Source organism: Bos mutus, chromosome 4 (assembly GCF_027580195.1).
Source record: "Bos mutus isolate GX-2022 chromosome 4, NWIPB_WYAK_1.1, whole genome shotgun sequence".
Taxonomy (NCBI): Eukaryota; Metazoa; Chordata; class Mammalia; order Artiodactyla; family Bovidae; genus Bos; species Bos mutus.
This window is the reverse complement of record NC_091620.1, coordinates 42,022,883-42,041,240: the sequence shown is the minus strand read 5'-3', so window position 1 is coordinate 42,041,240 and position 18,358 is coordinate 42,022,883. Positions and strand designations below refer to the sequence as shown.

Genomic DNA, 18,358 nt, shown 5'->3' with positions numbered 1-18,358 from the left:
GTGAGACTAGGGGCTCCTGGTGAAGACCGAGGGCGGTGAGCGAGGCAGGCGCCTCTGAGCCGCTCTCTGCCCGGGGCTCCCGCCTGCACTGCCCGCTGCCTGCAAGTGGATGTGGGGCGTCGGTGCATGAGGCCGCGAGCATGTGCGGCTCCGCCCTGGGTGCCCAGGGCCGCAGTGTCCTGGGGTAGTCCATGCATGTGGACGGAGCCCAGCATGGCTGTCCGTGAGTGACGAGCTAGGGGATGAGGTAACGGCTGGGCCCTGTGGGCTGAGCCCTCACACCCCCGCTAGGGTAGCCCACCTCAGCCAATGTGCTGGACCCAGCAGACATGGCGGGTGAGGGGGCTCAGTCCCAGGGACTTGCTTCTCTGTGGATGATGGCCTCTGGGGTGACATAGAGCGCTCGGCCAGCAGAAGACTGGGTGTCTGTAGATCTCTTGCAGTTCATCAAAGCATCCTGGTTGGTCCCACTTGGCCTTCACTGAGAGGAGACTCAGCCAAACTGCTGGGGTTCAGTGACGGCGTGGCCCTGAGGACCCGGGGCGGGGTAGGGCAGAGGGCTCTGCTTGTCTCCCCGGGGGTCGAGGGTGCCTAGTTGGTTCACCTCAGTTCCTGCCGCATAGTAATGAATTTGACTTGAGAAGACACGAAGAAACTCTCTATGCCTTCAACCGTTAGTGTAGATGGGAGTCAACGGGATCCTGGTTAATCTCAGCCAGAGATGTGAATTTCTAGGAAATGTGGCAGACAGGAGCTGTGGTCAGGATGGGGGCAGCTGTGTGTCCAGACACTGAGGTCTGGGGATTCCCAGGGAGGAGCATGTGGGAGTCAGTTCAAAGAACAGGTGTCTGCTGCAGGCTTCCTAGAGCCTGGGCCGTGGTGTGGTCTGTGTCCCCAGAAGGATGGCTTTTAGGGAACGGAACTGGTACTGTCTTGAATAGCATGGTCTGGAATGTGGGTTCTGACAGAATCAGGGACTGAAGGGGACCCTCATAAGACCCAGGGCTGTCCCAGGGTCTCCATCTGCCTCCACCCAGGCTCTGACCCATGGGCCCCCTTTCCTGCCCAAGGGGAAGCCCAAGGCACAGCTGACTCCACCTCCACCAGGGCCCTGAGCTGGCCCCGGCTGGACTTCTCAGCCTGGCACTGGCCTGCGCTGGTTTTGAAGAGCTGGCTGGGAGCACCGCTGATCACTGCTGCATGGCACTGGGAGGTGACTCTCCCCAGACTGCCCAACTTAAGTTGGGGGCTGGGGGTCAGTTTGCTCACCTGCTCAGCTCTCACGACAAGTGCCTTCAAGTTGGGGTGGACACCACTTTCCTCCACACCTGTCCAGCCAGCTGGTTGGCCAGCACAGACAGGGTCCCTGGGCTCTGTCACCACAGCATGACTCCCACTTCAGGAGCGGTGGTGCCCTCCCTGCGCACTGGAGGTGGGGAAGGGAGCAGAGAGGTGAGGTCAGCAGGGGTGGCCTGCTGCTCAGGAGTCAGGCTGTTGGCCCTGGAGGCTCAGGAGTTCCCACATCTGACGGGCTGGGCGATTCCTCCATGCTGAGTTACAGGGAGGCAGATGTGGCTGCCACCAGGGGAGGTTTTCCAGCATCCCCCCAGTGGAAGCGGGATGTGGCCCCAGAGGTCTGCAGGGCAGGGCTGCCCTGGCATCAGGGTGTGGTCCTGAGACCAGCCTCACCAAGCGAGAGAGCGGCCGCTCTCTGCAGAGCGGCCAGGCTGGGGGGACAAGAAAAGGCCTGGGGTCCCTTCACTCACTGGGATCCTGTGGTGCTTCTCATGGGGTGAGGCCCGCCAGATAAGAGGTGAGGCCCGCCAGATAAGAGGTGGGGCCAGGAGTCCGGCATTTCATTAAACTTTGCCCTGTGAATCCTAGGAGGAAATCAAGGGTATTGGGGGACTATTGGGGAGGAAGCCTGGGGACTAAAGCTGCGCCCAGTGTAGCCGTTCTCCGATGACCCCACAGGGCCCTCTGGCTGGGAACAGTCATTGGTGTCCCCATACAAAGCCCAGAGGGCGGCGATGGCCACCTAGACAGGAAAAGGTCATCAGCAGGAGGGGGCCCAGCAGCTGGGGACTGGCCTGGCCACCCTACTGGGGACCTTGATCAGTGGTTCTCAAACTGAAACAGCATCAGGATCCCTCAGAGCAAATGAACAATTAAACTGAGGCCACCCAGGAGGTCTGGGGCTGGCCCAGGCTATGTGATGCAGATGTTATTGGTGGGGAGCGGGCCCATTTTGATAACTGCTGCATCCCTCTGGGTCTGAGTGCCTGTCTTTCTGATGTGCCGTCCAGAGTCAGTAGTCTCCGAGGATGTCCCCAGCAGCAAAGTGCCCCCCACAGACCTGCTGGGGCTCCCCGGTCCCTCTAAGCAGGCAGCCCCCACTTCAGGGCTGGTTAGCCAGAGCTTTCAGAGCCGGCCGTGGGGGCTGTGCCACCTTTTTCCGGGGCAAGGGACCCTGCCCCTGGCGTCTGACCTGGGCTGCTTCTCTAACCTGCACCGGCCGTCCTGGGGCACCGCTTGGCGTGAGCGTGGGCAGGGCGGGCGAGGCAGGAGCCGCTGAATCCCGGGCTGCAGACTTGCGCTCCCTGCCTGAACCTCCACAAATCTTGTTTTCTCTCTCTTCCTTCCTTCCTCATTCCCTCTCTTCCTCTCCTCACCTTTCCTTTTCCATAAGGTAAGCTGACTTCTTCTTTTTTTTTTTTTAAGTTCTGTAATTAAAACTAACTGCTGTGGAGGGGACAGGCGCTGGAGGCTGAGGGCCTGTAGGGGTGTGGCAGGTCACACCTCTCAAGCCGGTGCACAGAGAGGCAGAGTCGCCGAGTGGGCCATGCTGACCTCTTCGGTGGGGTGGAAGGTTGGGGTGAGATGGGCTGTCTGCCGTGCATCTGAGAGGTGGTGGGACCCTGGGGTGCAGGTGGCCTTTCGGACCCTCCCCCAGGCATGTCCTCTTGTTGCCTGACTCAGAGCTCAAGGTCCTTGGTGGATGGGCACAGAGGCCCATGTTGGCCCTGTCAGTGCCGCCAGAGCAAGGCCAAGAAGTGGGCCAAAGCCGGGGCTGCCGGGGGGGCTAGGAGGGAGAGCGAGGCTGCCCCGTGTGTGCGTGCTCTGAACCGAGAGGCATGGCCTGGGGCCTGGCCATGGGGGCAGAGCTCTGAGTGTTGTCTGCCGAGGGAGGGGGTCTGGGGGGCTGAGAGCAGGCAGGCACCTGGGCTTGGGACAAGTCCCTCCTTATGTGGATGGCCAGCTAGAGCCCACTTATCCCTGCCTGAGAACATGGAGAATCACCGGGAGGTGCCCACCACCCCAACCTGTTGCCCTGTCCTGTATTCTCATCTGGGGCAAGGGCAGTGCCCTGCCCTCCTTTTGGGGGATCCCACATGCTGCCCGCCTGGAAGCTGTGGTCTCAGGTGGGAGGAGAAGTCTTGTTGTCCTCCAAGGTCATGGGGGAGGGCTGGGGGAAGCCCCTGTCCTGGGGACAAGGGTCTTCAGGCAGCCCTTGCCAGGCCGCCCGCAGGGTGGCCCTGCCCAGCACTAGACATAGACCTGCTCTGTCCCCAGCGGGCCCCAGGTGGCAGAAGTCACCCTGCCTTGGGACCTGGGGTGGCCCACTCACTCGATCTTGGGGTCCTTGCAGGCACCCAAGGTTGCCTCATGCCAAGGGGGTGGGCTGCAGTGGGAGCCAGGCCCCTCACTCACCATGTCTGTTTTCTCCAATGCAGCAGCCAAGAGTTTACTCAACAAGAAAGCAGATGGAGTTAAGGTGAGGCTCTGGCTTGGCCCAGGGGGCAGTGGTTGGTCCCCTACCTCAGCCTGCAGCATGACCCAGTCCCCAAAGCTCCTCTGGGCCTCCCCCGACTCGAGGAAGGGGTATGAGCCCTCATTCTCTCCCTAATGGCCTCTCTTCCTCTCTCTGCAGCCCCAGACGAATAGCACCAAAAACAGTGCAGCTGCCACCAGCCCCAAGGGGACGCTTCCTCCAGCCGCCTTGGTACTGAACCCCTCTGCCCCCACTTCCTGGCCATCCTCTCCTGTATCCCGGCTGTGTGGTGGCCGTTGTCAGGAGGCCTGGGGTAAAGCCAGGGTCTGGTTCCCAGCCTGTCTCTTGACAGACAACACCTAGCCTTACTAGCCCCTCTGCCCTAGGATGTGGGGGTGAGGGAAGACCCCAGTGCCAGGGAACCCATTTCGGGTGCAGTGGACAGGCCCCTGCTGACTTATGGTCAGCAGTGGGAACCATCAGGGGTCCGGTGAGACTAAGACCCAGGGTCCAGGCACCAACCTCGATTCTTCTGCTCTCAGGAGGCTGGCCGGGAACTCAGCGGGGCTGGCTCTGCAGGGGGGTGGTTCAGGCTGGGGGTGGTGACAGACTGCCAGCCCCTCTCCTGGGTGCTGCAGGGGTGCATTGTCTGGGAGGGGCGGGTTTTGGTTTCTCCCTAGGGAGAATGGATGAGCCTGGCTTTAGCTTCAGAGCCCTCCCAGAGATCTGGAGGGAGACAGAGACCCCTTGGCTTTCCCTGGTGACAGCCTAGCAGTGGCTGTCGGGTCTAGGGCAGTGGCAGCCATGGTGTTCCCCATCAGAGTCCGTGTCCTACAGGGCCACGGTGGGTACAGGGAGACACACTTCTATGGCTGTGCTGGCCTGTGGCTGCCTGGAGGGTTCCGGGGTTCCCCTGATGGGGAGGGGTGTGTAGACATGAAATCACTGGGACCCACCAGCTCACTGGGACCCACCAGCTCCAGCCTTCATCTGGAGGGTCCTGTCCAGGGGATGGAGCCGGTGGTGCAGGGCTGTGGCCAGTAGCATGGCCCTCCTGCCCAGGCTGCTGTGTGCCTATGGTGTCTCGTGTAGAGCAGGCAATCCCAAGAGGTTGCGGTTTGCTGGTCCACAGGTCCCGAGTTTGCAGAAAGTACACTTGGTGTCCCCACGGGCCTCAGGCCCTGCTTCTGGGAGCGAGCCCTGGACTACCCGTGGGGAGGCTAGATTTGCCAAATGGGCATCCACCGCGAGCACAGGTGTGGGGGGTGGCCTTGGCCCAGGAGGGAAGGGTCCCGCACGCCGGCCTTGCAGCCAGCCCCGTCTCGGACCCGTCCATCCCATGTGCCACCCCCACTCCATGACATCTTCAAACCTGTGCCCTGCCCGTGGCGGGCAGGAGGTCCGGCAGCAAGGGGAGAGGGCAGAGCGCCTGAGGCAGGGACCCCAGCGTGCAGCTTCTCACCCCTGCCCTCAGCCCACTCTCTCTATTGGCCTCTGGCCACTGGTGCCCTCGAGGCCCTGGGCTGGTCTGCTCGTCCCATTCGCATCGCCCCAGGTCCCTCTCCAGCTGCTCCGCTCCCTGCTGGCCTTCTGCCTCCATCCTGCTCTGCTGCCACCCTCTTCTCTCCTCTCCCAGGCTCCTGCCCGGGGGCCTCTGCTCTCCTCTTCTTCTCACTGCACTCTTTCCTTCCTCTGTGCTTCCTTCTTCTGTAGGAGCCTCAAACCACCGTCATTCATAACCCAGTGGACGGGATCAAGGTACTGCGCGTTCCTCACCACCCTCTCGGGGGCGTCTGCTCAGCCGGGAGGCAGACCCCTGGCCCTGGGGAAGGTCTGGGATGTTGACCCTGGGGAAGCATTTGTGCTGAGACAGGTGTACTGTGACCTGCCCCCCTCGAGGCAGGACAGAACCCCCAAGTCCACGGGCTGCTCCTTTGGGGAAAAGCCCCAGGTGCCGTCCTTGGAGGCACAGTTGTACCAAGTCCCTGGCAGACACGGGAGCCTGGGCTTCCTCCCATCCTGAGCAGGTTCCGCTTCTCAGATCCTCTCCATCCTGCCAGCCTGGGGGTGGCCAGGCCCAGCCTGGTCAGGAGCAGCCGAAGGCAGGGCCCACTTCAGAGGCTCAGGGTGCCAGAAAGAGCCCGGGTGTCCTTCGCGGCGTGTGGCCAAGGGCTGGGTGTTCCAGGGGAGAAGGGCCAATGGGGGCTGCCCTGCGTGCCCCCAAGTATGAGGCCAGGAGGAGAGGGGCAGCACAGACCCTCCTGCCCTCACGCATTGCTCACCTCTGCCCACCGTGCCCAGTGCTTCCTGCTGAGCTGACCCCTCCCTTGCTCTTCCTCTGCTCTGGCATCAGCTCCCATCCCATCAACATTTTCACCCTGCGGCCAGGGAAGGGGCTGGCTTTCTGGGGTGGTGGGAGCGCTGGGTGGGCAGCCCAGCTGCATTTCTAGGACCTTACTACCTTACCCCTACCCAGACTCCCACCTGGGCCTGAGATCCTCAAAGGGTCCCCACACATCCCGGCCACAGACCAGGACAGGGGTGCTGTGGGCCACTGCGTCTGGGCTGACCCAGCCTCGAGGTGCTAGGAAGAGCCTGGGCGTCCACTGTGACTGAGGCCAGGGATAGGTGTTCCTGGGACCCGGTGTCTGGAGTGAGGGCCCTGCTTTCCCTGCACGGGGCCTTGAGACAACATTCTGTGATGAGGGCCCTGATCTTACAACCTGTAGATGCCCCATTTTTGGCCCAGAGCCCAGAGCAGTGTCTAGTAAGGGGGTTGCGGCGGGGGCAGGTTCCTTGGGAACCCTGTTAAGATGTTCCTTCTGAGAAGCAAGCAAGCTCTCTGGGAACTCGGTCACGGGTGGAGGGCATCTGGTTTTCTATCTGAAGGGCAGCAAGCCAGGGGTGAGGGAGGAGGTGCTGGGGCTACCTTCTGCCCTTCAGGCCACCTGAGAGGTAAAGCCAGGCCTGGCTGGATGGCCCAGGCCTGGGGGGAGGAGGTATGGTGCTGCCGCACTCTGACCGGGCCGGGTCAAGTTTCCCGAGGACCTACTGGCAGCTTCCACCCTGTCTGCCAAAGTGGGAAGGCTGTGGATGCTTTCCTGCTTCCCCAGGCGTCTTGGAATTTCAAAAAAAAAAAACAGTTTTTATCTTGTTAAAGAATGTCTTCTGAGCACGCTAATCTTTCCGCTGGGTGTATCTCATTGGCAGAAGGAGAAGTTGGGGTCCTCAGCTGTTGGGGATGTGGGTGGCCCAGCCTAGAAATGGGTGACCCTTGGGTATGGCGTGAAGCTCCATTGCCGCCTGTGGGTTTCTGGGGTTGGGGCCTGGGCCCCGTGGGGGCAGAGGCCATGTCCTGACCCGCTGCCTCCCCGTGTCTCCCCAGGAGTCATCTGACAGCACCCACACCACCATAGAGGATGAAGACACAAAAGGTATCCAACCTCCCCGCCTGTGGGGCTGGTGGGCAGGCCACTTGCAGGTGGGGAGCAGGGACAGCAAAGGCCACGTCCTGTGATGAGGGGCTGACTTGCTCAGGCCCATAGCCCCATCTGAGGCTGGATACAGACTGGCACTGGGCAGTCTCGGGCAGAGCATCCAAGCAGAACCTGGCGGACCTGGGCACCCTGACCAGCGTGGAAGCTACTGCCCTGGATGGGACGGTTCTCTGCATGGGCTCCCAAGTTGCTCCAGGGGCTGTGCACCCAGTTTCCATGGTTGAATTTGCTGTTTCTTCTCTCAAAGGTCCTTAAACCTGTGCCTACCCAGCTGGCAGTTGATACGTGGGTGGGCAGCAAGGGGCATTTCCTGCGCTCATTGTTGGGGGGCAGGTTGCAGAGACAGGCACCCCGTTCCCCACTCAGGGATCCCAGGCCAAGCTGGCTGAGGCTCTGTCTGAGCCCCACCAATGCCCCAGGGTACCGGGTGGTGTGTGCTCTCCTGGCGCCCCTCTTCCACCCTCAGCTTTCTCAGCTGCCCCAGGGAGGGGATCTGGTCTGCACTCTACCTAGGCCAGGTGACTGGCCCCTGCCTGGGGAGCCCGCCTCTCAGCCACACTCTACGTAGATGAGCGCTGGGCCGGCTGTGGCCACTCTGCCAGTTTGGGAGATGCAATGACCCTGTCCTGAGTATCCCCCACTGCCCTAGAGTGGAAGTGAGCGAGCACAAGGTTTTGGCCTCTGGATGTAGAGCGAGTGGACATTCGTGTAGTTTCCCCAGACTGCGGGCCCTGAGCCGTTGGCATGGAGCTTGGAGGTCACACAGATCTCCCCCAGGCCCTGTCCTCGCACGTCTGCCCTCGCCCCAACCGGGCGGGGGCCTGAGACGGCCCAAGACTGAAGGAGCCCAGGGGAGAGGGCCAGCCAGCCAGCCTCATGCCAACCCCTTGTCTGGCTGGGAGATGATCGGCAGATGCCTGAGGGGCCTCACGGGGCAGGGGCCGGGGGAGTCTCAGCCTCAGCTAGGCAATCCATCACATGCAGAGAAGCCCCAGTGGGCTCAGGCCTGCCCTCTGCTGGTCCTGGCAGGCACTGTACACAACCCTCCCGCCCCAGGTCCAGCCCTGCGGGTGGTCCTGTGTCTTCCTCACACACCTGCTGTGATCTCACAGCCCTGGGCACACGGGGGTGACGGTACCCCAGGAGCCCTGGACCCCACCATGTGATTCTCCAGCTTAGCCTCCTCTCATCCTCCTGCACCCCGTTGTCTCTCCTGCGTGTGCTCACCTGCCTGTGTTCACGTCTCGTCTGTCTGCCCAGCCCCCAGGGTCCCTGACATCCTGAGCTCCGTGAGGAGGGGCTCGGGGACCCCAGAAGCCGAGGGCTCCCCGCCCTGCCCGTCTCCGGCTCCCATTAGCCCCCTGCCCGCCCCATGTAAGTAGCCGGGCCCTGCTGCTGTGGGGGTCTCCTGGAGGGGCCAGCAGCTCCTCTGAGGGTTCACTCGAGGGCCAAGGGCCAGCTGAGCTCGGGCACCAGCCTGCCCCTCACAGCCCCTCAACGCAGCTCCCCAGCACCTCTACCCCTCAAGCTGGGCCTTCTCCACTGGCCTGGGGGGGGTCTCAGGACCGGGGCTCCTTGGTCCTGAGATACACCCTGGGGCGGGAGAGAGAGGGAGGCCTGCTTCCTCTCCACCAGCCTGGCCCGCCGCCTCCTCACGTGTCTGCTCCTGTCCACCCCAGCCCCCAGGATCTCTGACATCCTGAGCTCCGTGAGGAGGGGCTCGGGGACCCCAGAAGCCGAGGGGCCCCTGCCCACCCCATGTAAGTAGTGCCCCAGGCCTGCTGCCTCTGCTGCCAAGTGGCTCCCGCATCCTGCCATGCACGGCCTCAACTGCCCCTGGACCAGGCTGCCGAGGCCTGGCTAACTGTCCGGCCTGGCTGGGCATCAGGGGGCGCACGCGCTAACTCTGCAAGGCAGCTCTCCCCCGGCTCCCCCGCCCCCACCTCCCACACGGCTCCCTGCACTGCTGTCCAGCCCAAGACCTCACCCCCTGAGGGTCTCCCACACCCGGAGCGACCATGTACCCTGCCCCTTGGGGCCATGGGCCGTGACCTTGTCAGTCATGCTGACTTCATATGGGCATCCAGGCACGAGGAGCTGTTACAGAAATCCTCTTGACCAGAGGCCTATGGATTTAAAGGGAGAAGAAAGGGCCCGACCTCCCTGCAGAACTAGTTTTCCAGAGGGGCCGGGCGTTCTGTGCACTCCTCCACTCACCCATCCCGTCCTCACCTCGGGGTGCCCACCCTGGGCCTGTCCCAGGTGGGATTACTCTCTCCTCTCCCAGGCCAGGCTGCCCCTCTATGGAGGGCACCCTCCGCCCACAGCAGCTTTCCCCACCCCCACCTAGTCAGACAGGTGCAGCTGCCTGAACATCCCTGAAGCTTCCCCCTCATCCCCCACGCCCCTCTCTGTCACCCCTGTCCCTCACGTCCCCCTCCACCCCCCACATCCCTTCTCCATCCCTCTCTGTCCCCTCATGACCCCTCCGTCCCCCCCCACTCTCTCTGGCTTGGCTCATCAGCCCATAGGTTTTCTCTCCTGCGTGTCCCCCGCCTGCCTCGTGTTCACGTCTCGTCTGTTCCACCCCAGCCCCCAGGATCTCTGACATCCTGAACACGGTGAGGAGGGGTTCGGGGACCCCAGAAGCCCAGGGCCCCCCACCCTGCCCGTCTCCGGCTCTCCCAGGCCCCCCACTCACCCCGTGTAAGTAGCACCTTGAGTGGCCCCGCTGGCTGCTCCTGGGGGCTCTCGGACGTGGAGACCTCCAGCTGCGGTGCGCCACCCCCTGGCTCTGGGAAGGGGTCGGCTCCTGGGTGGGGGACCCAGGGAATTCCACACAAAGCTGCCGTTCGGTTAAAGATGCGCACCTGTGGGGAGAGAAGCAGGAGGCAGGTTTCCCTGAACTAGAGCCTCCCTCCCAGGGGCTGTAAGCTGCAGATTTCTTCTGTAGTGGTAGTGAGGATGGGGTGCGTGCTGTCTGGGGTCGGCCCTGGCTGGTGAGTCTAGGGCTGGGGGGCGGGCTGGGGGCGGGCGCTGGGCTGGGCCACCTCCCCGGGCAGGGAGGAGCCACCACTGCCGTCTGCAGGCCGTCTGCCGACTGCTTGCCAGTATCGCTTACAGGGATGGATGACATCCCAGGGCGGCAGCCACCCCCCTCCTCCGGGGAGACACTGGGCTCTCAGAGGCGAAGCTGCTTCGGGGCTGGGGGCCGGGCATGGCGGGGGAGAGGCTGGGTGAGTGCCAGGCTGTGGGGGTGCCGACCCCCACCGCCCACCCCTGCCAGCCATGCCTGGGGGCCAGGGCGGGGGTAGGTGGGTGGGAGGGAGGCCCTGGGAGCAGAGGGGAAGGCCGGGGGTTCGGGGGCTGTGGCCTGAACTCAGGCTCTGCTAGAGGAAGTGGAGATGCGTCTCAGAGGTGAGAGAGCAGAGTCTTGCTGGTGGGCACACAGCGGAGCCTCTGCCCGTCCCCAGTTGTGCGGGGTCTTATTCGAGTTTAGAGGCCTCCGTGTCCCCAAATCCGGGACCCTCGTGGCCCCTGGTTTCCCAGATAACGAAGCTGAGGGTAGCAGATGTGGAGGGTTGTGTCCAAGGGGTCCTTGCAATATTACCCCGGCCCAAGGCCACGACCCACCTTTGGGGCATGCCCGGCCCAGGCAGGGAGCTCAGAGGACAGGCTGATGGAGTGGGGGAGGGGAGGCACAGCACAGGCTTGCCCCTTTGGGGGTCTGTCCTGAGCCTGACTCTGGAGGTGGGGCTGTAGAAGGGGCTGTGACCAGGATTGAGTGGAGGGGACCTTGGGGCCTGGACTCCTGGCACGTGTGGCTGGGCCTACAGGGTGCAGGGGAGGGACAGAGTGCTGGGGAGGGGGGGCACCAAGGGGAGGGGTGCCCCTATCAGTGTCCCTCAGAAAGAGGGGCCCTCTTACCTCCTGCCCTCCCACCTGGGGTTCCCAGCAGCCAGCTTCCTTGTGTGTGGGGGTCCTGGGTGAAGGGATCAGGTCGGGCCAGCCTGGAGAAGGGACTTCTGAGTGGTCACTTCGGGGTGAGTTCTGGCACTCAGTGGGCCAAGTGGGTGAATGCCAGAGTGGAGTGGCCCCCTCCCGGTTCTGGGGCCCGGGGCTTCCCCCACTGGCACAGAGGCCTGGCTGCAGAGGGCCATCCTTGGGGTGGGTCACGGGCAGCCTCTTTTCCAGGGAGCCAACCCGCCAGCTGTCAATGGTAAATGGGTTGGTGCCCATTGGCCCGCCCTGGGTTCTCCATAATCGGGGATTATGCACAATCCAGGCTGATCCTGTGCAGCTGCCTCCCTGGTGTGGCTAGGGACATCCTGGCGCCCCTGCAGCTGCTTAGGGTCCACCTGGGGTCACTAGGGTCCTCCTAGACCCTTTGCTAATGTCTGGGCTTCCCTGGCCTGTTAGCTCTCCCCAAGAGAGCCAGAGTGGATGCAGGGCTACGGTTCAACTCTGGGACTTCTCCCAAGCCAGACTCTTGCCCATGCACCGCAGCTCTGTTTCTGGAGTTGCCTGTTGGAGGCAGCTTGTCCCTGATAGCCAGCCCTCCCCGCACCCCCACCAGGAGTCCCTTTGCATAGTATGCCACCTGGGGAGGCAGGATTGCTCTGTACGGCAAGGAAGGAGAGGGCAGAGTCCCTCCACAGGTCAGGAGCGTCTGGCTTATTCCTGGGCTGTGGCTGGGCTTGTGCAACCTCAGCTTTCCCATCTGCAGAATGGGCATGGGGGCTGTTTCCCGAACTTCAGACTTTGCAATGTGTTCTGTGACCTTAGAGCTCTATTTACTTAATACTTTCTTTTTACACCGAATCCATTTTTAATTACGATTTGTTTAAAAATACTCACTATTACCTCATCAAGTGGAAAACTCAGCCCACTTACCACGGTGCAGTAGGGCCATCGTAAAATCAGAGTGCTTGGGGAAACGAAACAGAAAAAAAGGTCTCTCAATTCCAGCTGCAAGGTTATCGGCTGAGGGCTCACGTTGGGAGGCGAGACAGCTCACGCTGTCTGTCAAGAGGGGGATTGACAAGTGTCTGGGATGTTGGGATGTGTAGATGTCCCCTTAGCGAGATTAGCAGGATGGCCTGGAGCTGACAGAGTGGCTCACAGTGGGAGGTGGGCACTCCTGAGCAGGGGCTGGACGTGGTGCTTCAGGAGGGTGGCAGGGTGACCGGCCGCCCAGGGCAGGGACGGGAGGGGCAGGCGCCGGGTGCTGCTGTCAGACAAGCCCAGGGGCCCTGGCCCATGGGGTGTCATCTGGTGGGGGAGCTGGGCTGCAGTGGGAGGTCACAGACTGAGGCTTGAGGCCACTTCCAGGAAGATGACAGGTGAACTGGGAGTGGGGGTTGATGAGGTCCAGAGGAGAGAGGGCCTTCAGAATTGGGAAACGCCCAGGCAGAGGGCCGAGAGGTGGGCAGGCTGTGGAGGAAGCACTGAGAGGGGAGAAGCTGTGTTATGGGGTGGGCGTAGGAGGAAGTGGGTGTGCTGAAGGAGGTGTGAAGTATCCAGCAGGTGAGGACAGGGACCACCCGCATGTGTCTGTGTTGGGACAGAGCTCTGCGGGTGGACGGGGGCATCAGGGCAGCTGGGCCCCCTTCCTGGAGGCCAGCTTCCAGCGGGGGCCTGGGTTCTGCAGAGACAGCCTGAAGCCCAAACACTGTTACAGTCCAGACATGGAGTTCTGTAAGAAAAAAAAAAAACAAGCAGAAGCACAGCCAGTGCAGAGAGAGGGTCTCGTTTAGACGAGGAAGCGCACGTGTGCTGGCAGGTTGGCGTGCACATGCACTACAGACACACGCACAAGTACACACCCATGTGCACGAAGGGCGCATGTGCACACCTGCGCGTGCACGCACTGGAGCCCTTGGGTGTCACAGAGCTCCCCCAGCAGCCACTGTCCAGAGCCGGTGTGCCGCACGACCCAGGGGCATGCCCCCGCTCACACGCAGCATCTCCTGCTCTGGGAATGTAGGCCGTGAATCAATTCACACGTGTGCTGAGCCCAGCTGCACTGGCAGCTGGACACTGGAGGGCAGCAGACGCCTGTCTTTAGGCTTGCTTGGGTGGGAATGTGCATCCACAGGAGTGGCCCTGCAGAGCGCCTGTGGTCCTACGTACTGCGGGGAGCAGAGGGACACAACGCCCCCGTGAGGGAGCACAGATGCGTGGCTGGCACGGCCGTGACTGGAGAGGGGTGTGAAGAGAACTGGGGTGCGGCCTTCAGTGCTCTTCTTGGGTCTGGGTTTTACTGCTGGTGTTTACTGCGTTATGGAATCACCATGTGTGGGTGTGTCCATGGCTGTGTGCACACGCACATGTGTGTGTTTCCTGTGTGCCTTTGGGTGTCGACGTATCTGCACAGGCATGGTTTAGCACCTAACTCAGGATGGTACTTCTTTGGGGAGAGTGAGTGAAGGACAAGACTCAAGGGAACACAGGCACCTGTGTCTTTATGTGGAAGCTTTTCTCTCTTTGGAAAAAATCTAAAGCAAATATAAAAATTGTTCAGATGTGAACCAGCAGGGTGTGGGCTATGTTATTCTTTGTGCTTCTTCCACGTGTTTAAAATATGTAGCCCGAAAATAAATGGTAGTTAAAGAGATAAAGGGGGGCCCCCAGGCAAGCACCCCAGAGATTGGGTTCGTCTGGGACCAGAGGTCAAGTGGGTAGGAACCTGGAGAGGGCTGCCAACCCAGGGCCTCAGGTGGAGGGTGCAGGATGGAAAAGTGATGCCAGAGGACTGGCCTGGGGCCCAGGACCACAAACAGGTGGAGGCAGGAAGAGGCGGGAGGCCAGCCGGCAGTCTGTGGGCTTCCATGGAGAGAAGGTGGTGAGGCCCACACTTAGCTTTCCACTGGGCTCTGCTTCCTGGCCTTTGCACAGAGGCCTGGCCCTGCAGCCTCCAATCCACTCCCTGCTTTGTGAGCCGGCCCCTAGTAGACACCTGCCCCCAACCCCCCGAAGAACTGTTGGGTGCATGGAGGACTAGAGAGCAATGCCTGGGGGGCAGAAGCCAGGAAGGGTGGTCACAGTGTCACAGGGTCATCCCCTGCTGAGGGCCCAGGGCACGTGGCTGGGGGGACTGGAGATGCAGGGTGGTCGTGGCAGGCTTTGCTTCCCTGACCTGCATTTTCCAGACGGGTAGTTCACTTTCACTTTTCACTGTCATGCATTGGAGGAGGAAATGGCAACCCACTCCAGTGTTCTTGCCTGGAGAATCCCAGGGACGGGGGAGCCTGGTGGGCTGCCGTCTCTGGGCTCACACAGAGTCGGACACAACTGAAGCGACTTAGCAGCAGCAGCAGCAGCAGTGCTACGGATGCAGTGTGTGTGTCATTCAGGGATATTGTATTTAAGACAAACAAGATGGAAGCTCGTTGGACTTGGAAACCGGGAAGCCGTGGGTGGCCTTGAAGGGAGCAGTCTGAGCTGGGCAGCCTTGGGATGGGGATGGGGGCGGGGTACTTTGCCCGGACCCTCCCGGGCGGGCACAGGTGGTGTGTGGGTCACTGGGCAGCTGTCTCCCTGCAGCGCGGAAGCAGGAGATCATCAAGATCACGGAGCAGCTCATCGAGGCTGTCAACAATGGCGACTTCGAGGCCTACGCGTGAGTCGGGGCGCCTGGCCTGTTCTGGGGTGTGGGGGGTGGACCTGGAGGGCTTCCCCACAGGGAGGGGGCTGGATGGAAGCACCCGGTTCTGAGGGGCCCCTCCTCACCTGGGTCTGCCCCCCAGGAAAATCTGCGACCCAGGCCTGACCTCGTTTGAGCCTGAAGCCCTGGGCAACCTGGTTGAAGGGATGGACTTCCACAGATTCTACTTCGAGAACTGTGAGTGCAGGGCGGGGGGAGGGTAAAAGGGTGGGTGCCCCTGGAGAGCCCACGGACCCCCAGTCAGGGGCCCAGGGGAGCCCTGTCCCCTCTGTGCTCAGGGTCAGCCGGCCACTGCTCCACCCTCTGTGGCAGAAATCCCCGAGCCACAGGGATGAGGGGTGAGGACACACGGGGAGAGGGATGGGGAGCCAGATGGTGCTCTTGGAGGAGGCTGGGCTGGTAGAGGGGCTGGGTGTGCTCTTGGGGGAGGAGGCTGGGCTGGTAGAGGGGCTGGGTGGGGGCAGGCACGACGCCAAGCCCCTGCCCGCCCACAGTGCTCGCCAAGAACAGCAAGCCGATCCACACAACCATCCTGAACCCGCACGTGCACGTCATCGGCGAGGATGCCGCCTGCATCGCCTACATCCGCCTCACGCAGTATATCGACGGGCAAGGCCGGCCCCGCACCAGCCAGTCCGAGGAGACCCGTGTGTGGCATCGCCGAGACGGCAAGTGGCAGAATGTGCACTTCCACTGCTCGGGGGCGCCCGTGGCCCCGCTGCAGTGAAGGTGAGACCCTGGGGGAGGGGAGTGCAGTCCGGGGTGGCGGGGCTGCAGCCTGAGGGAGGCGGTCGGAAAGGGTGGCCAGCAGGGGTGGCCCAGCAGGTTCCTGGGCATAAGGCAAGCCTGGTGTTAGGGGAGTGGGGGCTCTGGGTCAGGGTCTCCAGGCCCCTTTCCGGGCAGCCCTGCAGGTGCCCACCTTGCAGCCACCAAACCTGGGTCAGACGGAGAGCTGCCCCCAGAGCTGACCTGCTCGTCCTGGCGCCCGCTCTGTTTCAGAGCCGCTGCGGCTGGTTTCACCACGGGACAGACTCGGTGTTTGGAGCCCAGCTGCCCTCGGGCACACGGCCTGCCTGTCGCATGTTTGTGTCTGCCTCGTTCCTCCCCTGGTGCCTGTGTCTGCAGAAAACCAAGACCAGATGTGATTTCTTTTTAAAAACAAGATGACAACGACAACCACAACACAAAATTGACGTCGATGAAACGGAGAAAAAAACTAAACAAGGGAAAAAGCTGTAAAAATCACTGGCATTTGTGGGGCTTCGAACCTTCCGGCCGCACCCCACCCAAGCTCCACGTGTCTGTCCACTCCTGGCCTCCTCCAGGGACTGGCCGGGGGAATGAACTTGTCCACCAGGGCCTGCCGCCCGAGGAACAGTGTTTGCTAGGTGGTGCCCACCCCCCAGGAAGTCTGCATCCTCCCTGCCGTGCATGGCTCCTGGTCAGGAGTGTCAGGTGTCGTCGGGGGAGGGCTTGGGGGTGGCAAGGGGGCCCAAGCACGGCTGACTTCCATCCCACTTCCCTTCCCTCCTCTCTTCCCTGAGAAGGTGTGGATGTGGGCTCCCGGTGTTCCCGGCATGGGTGAGCAGTGCAGAGGCTGGGCCAGCCTCTCTGGGAGGATACTGAGCCATCCGAGGCTCAGGGATCCAGCTCTGGCCCGGTCGGGGCCAGGGAGGTGCACTGGGGGAGGGGTTGCAGGGAGGCACACCTTAGTTTCAGATCTCACACCTGGCGGGAGACATGGGCGAGGACAGTGCTGGCAGTAGCCCGCTGAGGAAGGGAACCCCTGGGCTGGCCTCTCTTCTGCTTGGGTACCTCTCCGTCTTTGCCCACCTTCTCCCCCGTCCCCATGTGGGTGTGAGGCAGAAAGGAGAGAGGGGTCAGAGGTGGGCGGGTGTTTCTGGCTTCCAGGTCGAGGCAGGGGCTAGGCAAGTGTTTGCTGAAGAGGCTGCACTTTTAGAGTTTGGGCCAGAGCAGCAGGGAGCAGAGGGCTGCACTGGGCTGCGAGCGACAGGGACCCTGGGGTGGGGAGGCGGGTCCCCCTGTGTGCTGGTGGGCACTCTGGTGAGCCTCTGGGACGGGCTGCATGGTCAGGTGGTGGCAGAGAGAGCCAAAAGCGTTTGGCCTGGCATGGGGGTGGGTATAACCTGGCCTCCTGGGCTATACTTGGGGGGTGGTCAGGGGCCATGATCCCAGAGGTGCAGGACGCACCCCCCCACCCCAATATCTGCCCCTTCAACTCATGTTGTTTTCAACAAGGATTTTCTTTATCTTCCCCCCACACAAGCCAAGGGAGGGGCCCAGAGTGGGGCACAGGACACAGGATGCTGGTCTCCAAGGGGGACTGTCCATGGACAGACACTCAGAGTGGACGCTCACCTGCCTGTCTGCGGCTGTGCTCAGGACAGCCGTCCCTACCCATGGACACAGGGTAAACATCTGCAGGGCTCCCTGGGCCTCGGGCAGCGGCAGGGTTCGCCGTGGACAGCGTGCGGCCCAGCCGCCCTCACCTCCTGGGGCCTCCTCCTCTCCTCTCCCTGCTCACCCGTTCTTTCCAGGGAGCTGCCTGTCTGGGATAATTTGGGGATTTTTTTTTTCTGGGGGAGAGTTCTTTTGCATGACCCCTCATGAGCAAGCCACACCCGCTCCTCTAGCTAGATGTCCGCGGTGTGGCGGCGTCGGCCGGCCCGCCCTGCAGAGGGTCGGCTGCCCGCGGTGCTGGCCGGCCTTTCCTCTTCTCTCTTTTTGCTGAGTTTCATTGTCTTTTCTTTCTGAGCCTTGTAAGTGTACAAAATTATTATTTTGTTCTGTCTCGGGAAACTGCAAATAAATGGAAAACAGGACAAACTGCTTCAAGTGTATCTGGGTGCTCTCTGCCAGGATCTAGCTGACCCCTCACCTCTAGGCAGGTCTCTCCCCTGCCATGTGGACCCTGGGCTGGCCAGGCTGCAGAAGCCCTAAGCTAGATGTTCCCAAGCCCATCTTGGGTAGTCGGCATGCCCAGATGGGGCCCCTCCATGAGGCTGCAGGTCAAACTCTGCCAGCTGCTCCCACCTCCCTCCTGTTTTCCCGAAGGCCTCTGTTAGCCCCAGACACAGGAACCAAAAATGACGCCTTGAGTCCTAGGACCCCCCAGCCTCTGGTCACTCTAGCGGTCTCTGAAGATGAGATCAGGAGGACAGATCTGTATGGGAAGAGCTCCAGGCCCCAGCCCTGCTGCCCTGTCCACTCTCTCCCTCCACCTATCTGGTCTTTGTGCGTGTTGCTTGGGACACGTGGTGCCTGCAGCCACCGGGGCTGCTCCTGTGGGCCTGCACGCGGGCTGTGTAGACAGCACACGGACATGAGACACCGACACCAGGAGCAGAGTGGTGGCGGCTGGGATACAAAGATGACACAGCAGGCGATGACAGCCATGGCCTG

General features: G+C 62.0%; 1 protein-coding gene across 6 annotated transcripts in view; it reads left to right on the top strand.

Moving 5' to 3' along the window:
• Window positions 1–17,786, top strand: part of CAMK2B (calcium/calmodulin dependent protein kinase II beta) — a 92,370-nt gene extending 74,584 nt beyond the window's left edge. For 2 of the 6 annotated variants that reach the window (XM_070369386.1, XM_070369384.1), the window contains 11 exons: window positions 3,738–3,775; window positions 3,932–4,003; window positions 5,486–5,530; window positions 7,158–7,206; window positions 8,530–8,643; window positions 8,949–9,029; window positions 9,862–9,975; window positions 14,815–14,890; window positions 15,018–15,112; window positions 15,430–15,664; window positions 15,935–17,786. In XM_070369386.1, the coding sequence (XP_070225487.1) occupies window positions 3,738–3,775; window positions 3,932–4,003; window positions 5,486–5,530; window positions 7,158–7,206; window positions 8,530–8,643; window positions 8,949–9,029; window positions 9,862–9,975; window positions 14,815–14,890; window positions 15,018–15,112; window positions 15,430–15,662 (917 nt within the window). In that variant the 3' untranslated portion in view covers window positions 15,663–15,664; window positions 15,935–17,786. Of the gene's footprint in view, window positions 1–3,734; window positions 3,776–3,931; window positions 4,004–5,485; window positions 5,531–7,157; window positions 7,207–8,529; window positions 8,644–8,948; window positions 9,030–9,861; window positions 9,976–14,814; window positions 14,891–15,017; window positions 15,113–15,429; window positions 15,665–15,934 lie in introns of all 6 variants that reach the window. The other 4 variants (XM_070369389.1, XM_070369387.1, XM_070369385.1 and 1 more) reach the window with 3 other exon arrangements.
• Window positions 17,787–18,358: the final 572 nt, after the last annotated feature.